This window comes from Propithecus coquereli, unplaced genomic scaffold (assembly GCF_000956105.1).
Source record: "Propithecus coquereli isolate 6110/MARCELLA unplaced genomic scaffold, Pcoq_1.0 Scaffold323, whole genome shotgun sequence".
Lineage (NCBI taxonomy): Eukaryota > Metazoa > Chordata > Mammalia > Primates > Indriidae > Propithecus > Propithecus coquereli.
In genome coordinates this window covers 2,399,886-2,415,500 of record NW_012148875.1, presented here as the reverse complement: position 1 = coordinate 2,415,500, position 15,615 = coordinate 2,399,886, and the positions used below count along the sequence as shown (strand labels likewise).

Genomic DNA, 15,615 nt, shown 5'->3' with positions numbered 1-15,615 from the left:
AAAATTTTAATTTTAACAAAAAATGGCATTGGCAGAATTCAAAAAATGATAAAAAAGTTAGAGAACCTCTCATAAGAGCTACACTATTATGTACATGGCAGATGCTCCATTAATTCCTGTAAAAATAAGCTAGTGGGGAGTAGAAGGGAAGACTAATGAGCCGTAAATATCTCAGAACTCTGGACAAAACAGATAAAATTTTCCATCTCAAAAAAAGTTACAGTAATTAGATTCAGAATTGTTACTAGACCTATTTAAAGTGATATAATGACAAAAATCATTATTTAAATAAGAGTTTTAATTATTCCTGCTCTGTGATGCTATCTTATCAGGGACCAAGAATTTGCCATGAACATGTTGAAATGATGTGTAATCAACAAGGATGCTAAAGATAAATTCTTAGAGATGTGAAGCAAATACTTCCTTTCACTGTAAACAAAATGACTCAGTCCACTTCTTGAAGAAATCAAGCTCTATTTATATTCACTCTCCTGAAATGGCACAGGCAGCCTTAGAAGGATAAGTTTATAATAAATCCCTATATTTGGAAAACATTGTTGCTAAGCATCTTCTAACATTCAACAGAGTTTATATAATTCATGTCACTGCTACATAATTAACATTTCATGTTTTTCCAAAAAAGTGCAGTATGCTTATCTATGTTATTAATTTAAAACATTATAAATTTTGAGAGAATTAATAAAAGGTGATGCAACTAATTAATTAGAAAGGCAGCCTAATCCCAGGAGGAATACAAACATAGACATTAAATGTCAGGATGTGTTAGAGTCAAGCTTGTAAACAACTTGTCTGCTTGAGATAAAACATTTCAAAATACAGCTGCTCTTTGCTTAAAAAGGTGAACTATAAAACATTAGGTCTTTGAATAAGTCATGACATATCAAACCACACTCTAGCTCAAAAATTAAAAAGAAAACATAACATTTGAAAATAAGATTCACGCCCAGTCATCAACATTAAACGTATCTGCTCAGATAATAGGAGATTCAAGTGTTGAAAGCAACACTAACTACTGTACTATTTCCAACTTTCATATTCATTATGGGAATAAAGTTAAAAGATATGGAAAATATTTAATAACACTTGACTAAAAGATTAGAAAAGTTTAGACTAAGCGCACTCCAAAAGATATAGTATCACTCTTGCAAACTATGGAATAAACTGTAACTTTCTATCCTCTGGAAAAGAATACACAATCTACATATACACTACAAGGATTCAGTATTATTAAATAATATCCCACAAACAATAACCTTTGGATTACAAAAATAATTAGAAAGCATAGTTCACTATATTTTATGAAATTTTCGATCATTTCAATTCATGCTATTACTAGATATTCATGCATGTTTTGTTTAAAAGGGCAGAGCTTCCTCCACTACACGGCAGTCCAGGAAGAGGGAAAACCATCAGAGACACAACACACAAAACGCACAATGAATACACAATGAATACACAGGTCCACAAATCATAAGCAAGCAAATGTTTAGGAAAAACACATGTCTGGGTTCTTATTTGTATTCTTAATTGTTAATTCTTAACTGTTTCCTTACTTGTGGTTTTTCTATCTTTCAGAATTATTTGCCTTTTTAAGTTTATTCAGAACCATTATACATAACTTGCAAGACAAATTTGGACATTGATTTTCCCGAGTGAGACGGTTAGATGACGTACTTTTGAATAGTACATTACTATAACATAAAAACTCTGGGAAGAAACTCAACACTATTAGAGGTAGTCAAAGAATTACATTACCTAAATTTAATCCAGTTATTTAAATAAGTTACAGAGAATCTTCAAAAACTGGGTAGTTAGATGGCCTAAATCACTGATTCCAAAGTGTAGTACTTGGACCAGCAACATTGGCATCCCCTGCAAGCTTGTTAGAAATGCAAATTCTTGGGCCCCACCTATACCTACTGAATCAGAATACAGCCCAGAACTGTGTTTTAACAAGCTCTACAAGTGATTTCTAACACTAACACTCTCCACTTCTAAGCTGGAGAACCACGCACCTAAATCAATGACTCAAATGCCTACTCACAGGCAAGTACAAGACCGGCTACTTCAAAAATCACTTGGGAAACATTATACATCCAGATTCCAGTTCCCCACTTCCCTTAACCAATTAAGTTATCAGGTGGAAATGTGTGAGCCTGAGTGTGCGAGCATGAGAAAAAAATGTGTGTATGTGTGTGCATATAGCTTCCCAAGTGAGTCTGAGGCATAATGATGTTTAAAAACCAATGCTCTAGGTCAATGGCTCTCAAGGTGTCCCCATACCAGCAGCAGCAGCAGCAGCAGCATTACTCCAGAACTTGTTTGAATTCTCAGGCATCGGCTCAGACCTACTAAATCAGACACTGTGGGGGTGGGGCCCAGCAATCTGGTTTAGTAAGTTCTACAGATTTATCATGTGATTCTGACACATGATAAAGTTTCAGAATCCCTGTTGAGTGATCAGTCCTGAACTAAGAACATTTGAATAAATTTTAATTCCATGGGGGAGAATAAATAATAGAGACAGAATTAACTTACATACCCTTCTCCATCTCCTAAAGATGGGAGTCTCTTATCATCCAAACCGACAAATCTGGTTAAGGTGCCTTAACTACTCAGACATGCCAGTGGCCTTTCATAAGCACTCCACTTAAGCACAGCACAACTAGTAAACAATAAAAATGCCTCCTGAAAAGCATTTGTTTTAAACAAAATTAGTTAAAGTCCACAGTGAAAGCCAAAGCCAAGAAATCTGTCAGTAGGAAGGCAAAAATGGACTGGAAATGTTAAAAACAGTGGCAGCATTTATTTAATACAGCCTCACCGTCCTATATTTTTGAGGATTACATAGCACTTATAACTTGTTCTTTGCTACTTATAAAGGTAGGAATAACCAGAGTTCCTTCCTAAGCACAAAGCAGAAATTTCCAAGGGTATGGGGGGGAGGGGGAGATGAATCCCAATAGGTGTTTAGAAACAAAACTAACCTCAACTCCGAGGTTAATAAACATTTTTCACCTCTACCAAGGGTGAGGGGTAGTAATTACATCTCCCAGCTTTCACATATATTTCTCAGATTATCCTTCAATTCAATGACAAAATACTTATCGAGCACCTATAATTGTACCACAAGTCATTAATATTGCCTCCAAAGATTAAGATACCACCATGACTCTTTCTTAAAAAAACAATAATTCTAACTTTATGAGTAAATCTAAGGTCAGTGTAATGATTGTGACTGCTTCCATTTGCCCAAGGAAACTAAGCATGTTTTAAAAAAAAAAAAAAAGTATGAGTCCAAACTTGCCTAGGTATTTATTTTAAAAGACTGAGAGCCACTCAAATTATCCCCTAATAATTCCTCTAAATTTAGGTGGGATGCAACATTAAATGTTCAATTCTTTTATTTAAAACTAAAAGAGTAACTCAAATTTACCATATGGAATAAATTTTTTTCTTATGTTCAATGCACACATAATATATGGGTATGCCAATGTATGTTCAATAAGTTGGATATACCTATGTCCATTCTATAGCACTTAGAGTGTAACTGTATTGTTTTAAATGCTCACAGATTCACAGTTGTGTTAGCTTTCTTCTAAGTCACACTATTAACCAAGTTTATAGTTTACTCAAATTCAAGTTGTTGGTCAAAAATTATAATACAAAGGATCAATGAAACAAAAAGTTGGTTCTCTAAAATGATAAACAGAACATACAGAACATGAGCTAGATTAACCAGTAATAGAAAAGAAAGGATTCAAATAACCTCAATCAGAGATGAAAAAGATAGGCCAGGTGTGGTGGCACACGCCTGTAATTCTAGCACTTTGGGAGGCCAAGGCAGGAGGATCACTTGAAGACAGGAGTTCGAGATCCGCCTGAGCAAGAGTGAGACCTCCTATCTATAAAAGTAGAAAAACTAGCCTGGCTTGAGCCCAAGAGTTTGAGGTTGCAGTCAGCTATGATGAGGCCACTGCACTCCAGCCTGGGCCACGGAGAGAGAGACCCTGTCCCTCCCCGGAAGGAAGGAAGGAAGGAAGGAAGGAAGGAAAGAAAAAGCGAGTTTTTTCAAATTGTTGCAAATCTCCAAAAAATTCTGTATTATTTTTTGTTGCTGTATTGTTACTTTTGATTGTGGTTTTTTTTCCCCGAATATTTTCAATCCATAGTTGGTTGAATCCACAGATACAGAGGGTCAACTGTAAATGCTTTAACAGTGGCTTTCTTTAGGAAGTCGGATTGAAAGTGATTCTTATTTCTTATTTATAGTTTTCTGAATCATCTAGGTTTTTTCAATAGATATATATTTTATGATTAGAAAGAATAAAGCTATTTCCATTAAGAAATAAGTGAAATATAAACTATCAGTATATACACTGAAGTCCATCAATATAGACTCACTATAGGAAATCACATTCACCTGCTTCATTACACAAGGCTTTCAAGTCTGCTCCAACATATCCATGAGCACTATTTGCCAGCTGTAGCAGTTCAGCTTCAGTGAGCAAATGGGGTACCCTTCGAAGCAGTTTCTGGAGAATATCTAGCCGGTCCTGAGCATTAGGAATGCCAATCTCAATCTCTTTATCAAATCGTCCAGGTCTTCGGAGTGCAGGATCCAAAGCATGAGGGCGATTTGTGGCCCCAAGGACCAACACTTGTCCTTCACTTCCTTCCTAACAAAATAAAATGAAAATACATTACATATTTTTCTAAAAGATTTAAAAAAAAGGGGGAGAGTAGGCTGACACTGACTATATAGACAAGGATGAATCTAACTGTCCAGGATACTAAATCCTATCCCTTACACTTTTATTACCCATTTATTACTTTTATTACACATTTTTCAAAGCTCAGCCTAACCACTTCCTCCCCTAGAAAGCTTTCTAATACTTACCTCTCCATCTACTATAAGTGACATTTCTCTTAGCAGATCACCTAAACTATACCATTCTCATAAACAACCTATAATAGTCTACCATATAGTTGTTTCTGTTTAGTTGTTTTAAATAGTCCTTTTCCCTTACTTAGAAGATTATGACCTACATACAGAACAAGACTCTAAGTTGCCTAAGAATTCTTCCTCACATACTATTTTCTTTTTTATTCTGATACATTTTTAAGTTCCTGAAAAGACAGCCAACAATATAACCAATATCCAAGTATCAACCATTCTTGAATACATACGGATTTTTACTCTCTGAAAATGAAATTAGGAACAACAAATAATAAAGAACTATGATCATGATCAGCCACCCACAGAAATTATCCAATGTTTTATTCAGGTGACCCAAGTGTAATCTCAGAGACAGGCATAACTGGAATGTGATTTACATAAAAAAATTCAAACCTAATAAATTATATTGAATGTGCCAACAGAAAATGCATGAACTACAGTGAATCTATGAATTACGAGTTTAGAAGCACAAATACAGGCCCTTAAATATTTTCAGACTAAAACGTCAGTGTCACATGCTTCCTGTCCTGCCCAAAGCCAAGAACACCAATCCACAAGAGACGTATTCCAGACGCAAAGAGGCAACTGACAGTGATCGATACACTTCAACATTGAGCCTGCCACCTGATTTCCTACTCAACAAGAACCCTTCTGATTATAATACTGCTTTATTATATTATAGATACAGAATATATCTACCTTCAAGGTAAAAATATAGTCATCCATAAATATAATATTTGGTCCACTTAATAGTTACATTTCTTATTGTATTATAAATGGACAAACTGGCATCCCAATTTACACATCAGTCTCTTGCGAATGTTGTTATCATGGGTCAGTCCTCAGAGCTCCATCACCTCCAACATACTAACAACATGAAATTCTCCAACTTTATAAGCTGAGAACCAAGCCTGGGACATGACAATCACACTTTGGTACTGCCCCAGGACTGAGAACTAGGTGGTCATCCAGCCTCCACCAGGTGACAACCTTTCTCCTGTAGACCCTTAAAAGTATCAACACGTTAGTAAATAACAGACTTAATAACAAACCTTCATATTATTTTCACATATTCAATTTCTACCACTAGACAGTAAAACCCAAAAAATTCTAATTGTCCAGTTTTTTAACATGCACAAAGGGGCTTAGGACTATACAATTTCTAAAATTTCTAAAATTTCCTTTGGTTCTAACATATTATGCTTCTAATAACCTTTAGTTATTTACAATCCAGGAAAAAAATGTATTTTTTTAGTTAATGGATGTCAAGAGTCTGAGAGGATTTTTTTTTATTGCTATTCTCTATATTAGTCCTATGTATCTTCCTCTCATAATTAGCATACAGTTTTTTTATTAATACAAGAATGTATACCTATCATAGAATCTGGTAATATGAGTAAATTCTTTTTAAACGTTCTACACATTTTCCATTATTCTCATCTGCTTTCCTTCAAATTGCCTAGCACAAAGCCTTGAATCAACTTTTACATGAGTAGTAAGACTCACAAATCAAATTTCTTAATGAAATCACTGAAAATTTAACCACTGAATCTTCCTTAGTGATCTTCACTTCAAGTTTTTAAGTTAATAGTATTTATCACAAAAGAAATCTATCACAATACATTATTTTACATGCCATAAAAAACATGCCAGGTTATGATGCTGTCCTAGCCGTTACAAAATACTAAAGAATCTACTGAAGCTAATTATTTCATGGGTCTTTCCTCTAGTTGCTATGGCTAATATTTCTCCTTTTTCCTAGAAGACCCAAAGACTCAGAAACATTCAATAGTTTTGGATTCTACATATATTAATATATTAATAAGAATCAACTAGCTGGGCATGGTGGCTCACACCTGTAATCCCAACACTTAGGGAGGGCTAAGGTGGGAGGATGGCTTGAGGCCAGGAATTCAGGACCAGCCTAAGCAACATAGTGAAGCCCCAGCTCTACAAAATAGAAAAAAAATTAGCCAGGCGTGGTGGTGTGCACCTGTAGTTCCAGCTACTCTGGAGGCTGAGGCAGGAGGATCCCTTGAGCCTAGGAGTTAGGGGTTGCAGTGAGCTATGATGATGCCACTGCACTCTAGCCTGGGCAACAGAGCAAGACTCTGTCTTTGGGGGGAAAAAAAAAAAATTCCACCCCTTCAACCCTTTCCCACACAGAATCAATACTATTGCTCTACTTACTGAACCAATGCCATCCATCAGTGTTAAGAGTGAAGCTACAACTCTTTTTTCCACCTCATTCTGAGCTCCCTCTCTTTTAGGGCAAAGTGCATCCAGCTCATCAATAAAAATAATTGATGGGTGCCTAAAAGCAAACAAAATGAAATCCCTAATTTACATTTAGTTTTAAATTACATTTAGTTTCAATTTTTTAACTGAAATGCAACATACCAAATTTAGGATTTACTTAATAATATTACAAAAGGCATTAGAATGTTAAGCTAAAAAACCTTAGATTAATTCTAGCCCAAATTATTAACTTCTCAACCTCACATTCTAGTTTATCTGCCCTCAATTAAAAGGCAGAGTATTTAGAAGAGTCTATTGCTCACGAGATGAAATGCCATGCCCTGGCAGAACTTTCCCACTAATGCCCACTAAATAGTTATGACTGGGTGAATTCAGAAACTGAGGCCAAAAATATTGTCCCTTGGGACAGGTTTAAAGTCCAAAGGACATAAACTAGAAATGTTTTCTTAACCTATTTTAAAAAAGATTCAAGATGATCAATTCTCTCATAAAAAGATGTGAATTCTCTTAGAAATGAAAACTTCAACTGCCATAAACAAAATAACAATAAAAACATACTAAAACAGTAAGGTATACCACTGGTTCTCAAATTTTCAGTACAGTACTAGAACTACAAACTACTTATTTTATCTACTATCACTGGGGGAGGGGGGTGGGAATCTTTAAAAATGACAGTTCTTTTGATAAAAGAGCAGTAATCATGATGCTAAATACCAAAACAATGGTAGAGACATGGCTGTATTATGAATAATATTACATTAGACCAAGTTATGGATCATACTCTAATACCCATTACAATGTAACAGTGTAGTCTAAACTCAGTAATAATCAATAATAGTTTTTAATGATCAAAAGATTTGTCTCATTGAAGCAAAGTTTAATATAAAAAAATTTAAGCATAAAGGGCTATGACAATACAATCTACTAGGGGAACTAAATATACTGGATATGCCTAAATACCCTAAAGAAACAAAGTCATAGACTTACATGCTCGAGCAAGGTCACATGGCTTATCAAACGACTGTCTTAATTCTTCTAATTTATGTAATTTAATAACTCGTTTATCAAACTTCTAAAACAATATTATACAGAAAGAGTAGAATTTCATTAGATTTACAATCTATTTCTAGTTCTATTACTATTATTTTGTACTATTCTTTATGCTTTCTATGCAGTGCTAGTATCTCATTTTGATTAACACAGACTATTAATTTCAAAACATTTAAAAATAAAGAGTACCGTAGAGTGGCTTCAGCAAATATCTGACGCAACCTTGCTTCAGTCTCACCATAGAATCTGCAAAAAATAAAATACATTTAACGATTTCTTATTGTTTTTAGAGATTTGTCTATAAAAGCTAATTCGACTTTTCAAATATTTCTAGATACTTAAAATTACTTTAAAAAGTTATTTTCTAAACTTAATTTTTATACATATTAAAGAACAAATTTAAAATATTTCGGTGTATGAAACATTCAGACAGAATACCACCCAGCCATTTTTAAAAACCACATTTGAGAAGTGTATTTAATAATTTTAAGTTTACTCTATTAAATCATACACCTACTTGCTTATAATTTCAGGACCATTAATTACAGATACATAGGCTCCGACTTCGTTAGCAACAGCCCTGGCAATCATTGTCTTTCCAGTACCTGGAGGGCCATAAAGTAACACTCCTCTAGGAGCAGGAATTCCTAGAAGAAAAAGAAGAGAACACTGGATTGATTCAGCCTTACTAGGTTTCTTATAAATGCTGCCATACAACTTCAAAGACAAGTTATAAAATGTAAATTCACCTTGCATCACAAAAAAGAGTCAGACTTTCTTTTTCCCCCAAGAAAGGTGTACTAACTAGCCCAAGCATTGATCCCCAGCAACGACTTTTTCTCTCTGTATACCACATAATGGAAGAAGCATGTTGTAAAAAACTGGACATCCACATTGTTGTCATGCCCCATCCCACACAGTACTGTTTAATGATCAGAAAACAAAGCCAGCCAACATGGACAGACAAAAACAAGCCACCAATCCCAATTTCTTCCCAACTAGCCATCTGGAAGATTATAAACATTACTAGCAAAACGTCAATCCAAGGGTTCATTTTATATATAAAAAGACTGATGAAAAGGAAAAACAGAGAGATAGTATATAGCAAATATATGCAAAGGATCTGCACAATGACTATACAAAGGAAGCCCTGAGCTTCCTGAGAGTCAAGCCACTCCTTTAACTACTTGCTTCAATGCAGAGATCAGCACACAGCTGCCTTTCCTAACAAAAAAGTTTTATTCAATGTATTTGAGTAGTTTTTCTTTAGTCATTACAGCTGATCTAGCATGATAAGATACTTATTACAGACCTAATATAAGCAATTGTGGAAATATGCTATTAAAAGAGACAGGGCTATCACTAACTTAAATTACAACTTAAAGAGACCAAAGCACAAAAAATGGCTAATTTAGCTGGCATTTCCCATAGCACCTGGTATCTTCTACTGTACCTACTACTCGAGAAATAAAAAAAGGAAAAGAACATGAGCAACCATTAGATAAGTGGAATTGATCAACTATTTTTAGTTTAAATTTAACACTTTCAGGTGCAATAAAATAAGAAATCATACCATAACTCTTGAAAAGTTTGGGCTGTTTGAGAGGCAATTCAATCATTTCTCTAATTACTTTCAGCTGACTATTTAAGCCTCCTATCATGTCATAAGTTACTCTGAATTGGTTATCTTGCTTTTTTGAGTTTGCACGATTCTTTATAAAACGGATTCTTGTTGTTGAAGAAATAAAATAAAAAGCATCCGTATTGCGCTTTGCTCCCATGCTGGTGGATTTTAGCAGTCTCTCGTCATTTTTAAGTTGCTTATTTCCTTTTCTGGCAGACTCAAAACTACATTTAAGACCTTTTACTTCCTCCAGTCCAAGTCCACTGCCATCCCCAGGGCTCTGTGTAACATCCAACGAAACATCACCAGCTTTATTCATAAGTCTGTCATCTACTGGTTTACGAGGAGTACTTCTTGATGCTGGATTCTGGGGCTCTTCCAGATCTAACTGGCTTAGCTGTAAGGATAAATCCAGGCTACTGGTTTCCATGCTGGACCGTCGAGAGGCCACTCCCTGGGCATCAGTGTCAGCGTCATTCTGAGGCCCTTTCAACATCATACCATCTGCCCCTTTAACTCGCAACACTTGCAACTTGCATGGTCGTCCATAGAATGTACAATACAGAAAGTTGCCTGGTAAAATAATCTTGCCATCTAGAAAACAATTTATTAAATATATATGTTAGCATAATTTTTCACCAGTTTAATGTTTAAATAGCAATTTATTTCATCTATTAACAAAACTATCTGACTAAAAGTACTAAATCAAAAATGGAGTATTAATAAAGTAATTGTCATGAAAAACAATATTCTCCCATAATATAGAACTATCTGAAGGACAAGATGATTCTTCGAAATCCTCTATAATCAATAGATCTAAGATTCTATTAACTGTATCAACAAGTAGCCAAGCATTCCATGTTCGCTAGACTAAAATGGCACACCTAAATGGCAACACTCCAAAACAATGTTTCTCACTGGAAAAAGGAAGAGCATAAGGGTTAAAAAGTCTCAATTCTACCACTGACTTTATCCATATTCAAGTCATATTCTGTCTACTGCTCAACTGCCAATCAATTAACTGGGAAAAGTAACACATCCCCATCTTAAAAGGATATTAATTCATTGAGGGGAATATTCTCTAAGCTATTTTGAAGAAAACTACTATGTATACAAGACCTCAAAGACATTTTATTTGCTGCTGCCTTCCGCTTAAAATGTAGGAAAACAATTTCAAATATACGTCTCACCTAGTTTTCTCAGAATACAACCAGTCAGTTCTTCTTCATTAATGTCCATATCTTTGTCACTGTAAAAAGGAAGACAAGGAGACAGAAATCAGCATTACGTATACCAGAAACTAAACTATGGTATAAAATGACGTGTATGCAGTTATAATATAGACCTAACCAAAAGAATAACTCATTTACAGACTGAAAATAATTTATACAATTTTGAAATGATTTACATTTTTCAGATACTTCTTATAGCCATGAGACTATCATTTGCAATTTGGTGCCTTAGTGGCCTAAATCAGTGTTCTTCAACACATAGGGTATTATCCATTAGTGGGGTCATGAAATCATTTCAGTAAGTCCCATCCAGCATTTTTTAATAGAATAAGAACTGTCAGAGTACACTGCACACATGAAGGATAAATACTGCTTTGTAAAATATTAATTTTTTACACACACATATACATATAGGCACACACACGTGCTGTATCGGTGGATGAGTGAATCATGATGAAAAATGTATTTTTTGTCATGTGTCATAGCCAAAAGCATTTGGGAAACACTGACCTAATCATTCCTTCTGTGAACTTGCCTAGTTTGGAGAAAGGCTATTATTAATAGTTTACTTCATTCCCTCTATATAATTTATAAATTATCTCTTCAAGAAAATTAAATCCTATAGTATGTTACCTGAAGAGGTAGAAATAGAAAAAGGGAGAATAATGGTTACAATGAAGGTTTATTCTGGAGAAAGGGCATACCTAATAAAAATAAGATCCCCTGCTTCCTAATGATAACTGTATCTTACAAGAGAGTTTCCTGTTAAAGTGCAGGAAGTGAGCACACCTAAATATCACTACACTATATAAAGAAACCTGCTTTTGGAGAGTTCTCAGAACATGAGCATTTTTCTTCCTCCTCCATGCATAAGCAGCCTATATCAGGAGAGAAGTCAAAGAACTATCCAACTTTGTCAATGACTAGTGGAGAGGGGGATAGTTTAGCTCTGGGGGAAGTGTATTTATTAGCAAGCCCATCTGGTCAAAACCTAAATCTTATTCTCCAACCACGTTATCAGTAATAAAACAATACAGTCAATCCTCAATATCTGTATGTGATGTCATTGTAAATTCACCTACTCGCAAAAATATATTGTACCCCAAAATCAATTCTCAAGGATGATTTGCAGTCATCAGTGAACATGGAAGAGGAAGAAAAACTTTGGGTCACCCAACACTCATGTTCCATCTGAGGTAGGACAAAGTGACACTTTGCCCCTTGTTTCAGCTCTCACTCAGAAATAACCACAGAATGTACACAGCAGGGAGCAAGCACAATGTAGTACAAGAAGCCCCAGCTCTGGGGCCAGCTGGACAGGGTATCCAACTCTGGTACCTGTAGTGGGGTAGGCTCAGGCAAATCCCTTAACACTTCTGAACCTCCTCTTTTGTAAAATAAAGAAAATATTATAGAATCCACCAGAATGAGTTGCTTTGAGGATTTAAGATTATAATTTATGGCCGGGTGCGGTGGCTCACGCCTATAATCCTAGCATTCTGGGAGGCCGAGGCGGGTGGATCGCTCAAGGTCAGGAGTTCGAGACCAGCCTGAGCAAGAGCGAGACCCCGTCTCTACTAAAAATAGAAAGAAATTATCTGGGCAACTAAAAATATATAGAGAAAAAATTAGCTGGGCATGGTGGCCCATGCCTGTAGTCCCAGCTACTCGGGAGGCTGAAGCAGTAGGATCACTTGAGCCCAGGAGTTTGAGGTTGCTGTGAGCTAGGATGAAGCCATGGCACTCTAGCCCGGGCAACAGAGTGAGACTTTGTCTCAAAACAAGAAAAAAAAACGATTATAATTTATGTAAGACATGTATATGTATGTACATATTTCCCCCTAGGAGAAATCATTCAGTATCTGCTAATAGTGTTCAAGGCAACTTTAACAGAATATAAGTACCACAAATCATGAGAATCAACTATATATTCATATTAAAGGGAGAGTAAGAAAGAAATAGAACAAGGAAGAAATTTCGTGAATCAAATATATGTATAAACTAATGAAGAAATTGTATGTATCTCCTTAAATGCTTACATACTTCTGTTTATAAAACTCTGAATCAAGTTATACTTGAATTCTTTATTACTTTGACTAGAAGATATTTATAAAGATGTACAAGAACAGTAAAAATACTTAACCAGTTTTGTTTTTAAAAAAAAGAATGGGCATTTAGGGGCAGTGACTCACATCTGTAATCCCAGCACTTTGAGAGGCCAAAGTGGGAGGATCTCTGAGGCTAGGAGTTCAAGACCAGCCTGAGCAATAGAGTGAGACATCATCTCTACAAAAACCAGAAAAATCAGCCAGGTGTGGTGTGGCTTGCACTGTAGTCCCAGCTACTTGGGAGGCTGAGGCAAGAGCCCAGCCCAGGAGTTTGAAGCTGCAGTGAGCTATGATGACTGTACTCTAGCCTGGGCAACAGAGCAAGACCCTGATTCAAAAAAAAACAGAAAAGAAATGAAAAAGAATGTGTATGGGTGCAGATAAAATCATTTCCACTAGAAGGAGCTCTAACACTACTAATAAAATTTTTCAGTTGCAAGTAAAAGATTTAAGCAGATTAAAATTACTTATTTTCCTAATTGGAAATTAACTTTCTTGTCTACACTCTGCTGCCACATTTAAAACATAAGGTTTTTTTACGCAAAAATTTTAAAACTAAGCTTTCATTTAAAACATACACAGTCCTCTATAATAAGCAATCATAGTTCACCTAAGATTGTTATGCTTTCAAGAAGTCAGACTAGTTTGGAGATCATCATAAACGCTAATTCCAGTCAACTGATTGCTGCTACCTGTAGCACTGTTTTAAAATGTAGTCTGAGGATTAATCTGGTTTAATCTAAGCAGTACTACTAACTAGTAATATCTCATTAAATAGTAGGCAAGTTACTTCTCATTTAGCCCATTTCCTCATTTGTTAAATAAGGGATAAATATGGATACCTTGCAGATGTTAGAGCATTCAATTGGAGAAGAAAGAGGGTAAATGTTTATGTGTGTGCGTGTACATATAATGCGATATATATAAAGCATCTGGTATACAGCTGGTACTCATCATGTTGTCTTCTCTTTTCCTTTCTGCTTTTTATTGTTCAATAAACTATTATTACATGCTCTGAAAATATGATCCTGTTTTCAAAGGGAAAAATACGCCAAAACTCAACCTTAGAATCTACAAAAATATTAAAAGAGAAGAAAACATTTTAAAATAAAGCTAATGACTAGAAAATGTGTTGCTCCATGAATTAATATATTGGAGACAGGAAACGTCTCAGGAGTTTTGTAGAGCTTTGCCCTGAAGGAATATGTGAATGTGTTAGTTTGCATATCGAAAGCTGTTTCACCTCAGGAGGGCAGCTCTGAAAGACAGTGGCGGCTGTAGCCCACAAAGGCACGGTGATTCTCAGACCTAAAGGTTTGGACTTGCTTTGTAAAGCAAGGCAAGTCTGCTAAAAACTACAGGATGAGAGCTGATCAAAGAGTGCCTCCTCCAACAGACAACCACTTATGGCTAAAAGCAATTAGCCCGAGGAGCAGTTCCTGCTTAAAACTCTGGACTACCTGTCTCCATTCACAATAACCTGATAAAGAAAATATGGAGCCAATATATCTCTGTTTAACCCCTCTGTTAAGTGATAAATTTACCTTAGAACTTAGTCTTTGAAAGATTTTGTAATCAATCATTTGTTCACGTAGAAAGAGTTAGTTAAGGGATCTGAAGAAGCCTTTTGAAAAACTGTTAACCTAAGAGGAACTACCCATTGTTATGTAAATCTGTTACCCCTGGCAACTGATTTCTGTACCTATTTAAGTGACTATGTAAAACTTCACTCATGGCTCTGAGATGGATGGAGAAATCCAGGCCTCCTGAGCACCCGCTTTGCCTATAATCTTTATAAATCTATAAAACTATACCTTCGTCTCTGTGTATTCTTTTATTGCCATTATTTTCCATTTTCTATTATTTTCTTATCCTTTGCAACCCTGCCAAAGGGACCTGGTTTTTTGCTGGGAGCCTGGCCCCCTCCCTGCAAAAATGTTCTGTGATTCTGGCAGATAATGTTAACGTATCCCAAAATTGTTAGTAGGGTAATATTAAAGTATTAAAAGATGCTTTAAGTGACTTGATAAGACTCAGATGAAAACTGAGTCACAATCCTATTAGATATAGAATATCCAAGAGAATGGATGATATACTTTAACCATATTGATAGTTTGATTCGAACAATTAGCCTTTGGTGAAGGATTATTGAAAAATCTGACAGTAAAGACTGTTTTACTAAATTAAATAATGAATGAGGCCAGGCGCGGTGGCTCACGCCTGTAATCCTAGCTCTCTGGGAGGCCGAGGCGGGCAGATTGTTTGAGCTCAGGAGGTCGAAACCAGCCTGAGCAAGAGCGAGACCCCGTCTCTACTAAAAATAGAAAGAAATTAATCAGACAACTAAAAATACATAGAAAA

At 35.6% G+C, this 15,615-nt stretch overlaps 1 protein-coding gene across 1 annotated transcript in view; it reads right to left on the bottom strand.

Moving 5' to 3' along the window:
* SPATA5 (spermatogenesis associated 5) overlaps nucleotides 1–15,615 on the bottom strand; it is a gene marked incomplete at its 3' end in the record, with an annotated part of 99,483 nt that overhangs the window by 76,618 nt on the left and 7,250 nt on the right. The window contains exons 5-10 of the mRNA XM_012650404.1: nucleotides 11,105–11,163; nucleotides 9,864–10,508; nucleotides 8,808–8,937; nucleotides 8,480–8,536; nucleotides 7,172–7,295; nucleotides 4,445–4,700 (exon numbers count right to left, since the gene is read on the bottom strand). Coding sequence (XP_012505858.1) covers nucleotides 4,445–4,700; nucleotides 7,172–7,295; nucleotides 8,480–8,536; nucleotides 8,808–8,937; nucleotides 9,864–10,508; nucleotides 11,105–11,163 — 1,271 coding nt within the window. The remainder of the gene's footprint in view (nucleotides 1–4,444; nucleotides 4,701–7,171; nucleotides 7,296–8,479; nucleotides 8,537–8,807; nucleotides 8,938–9,863; nucleotides 10,509–11,104; nucleotides 11,164–15,615) is intronic.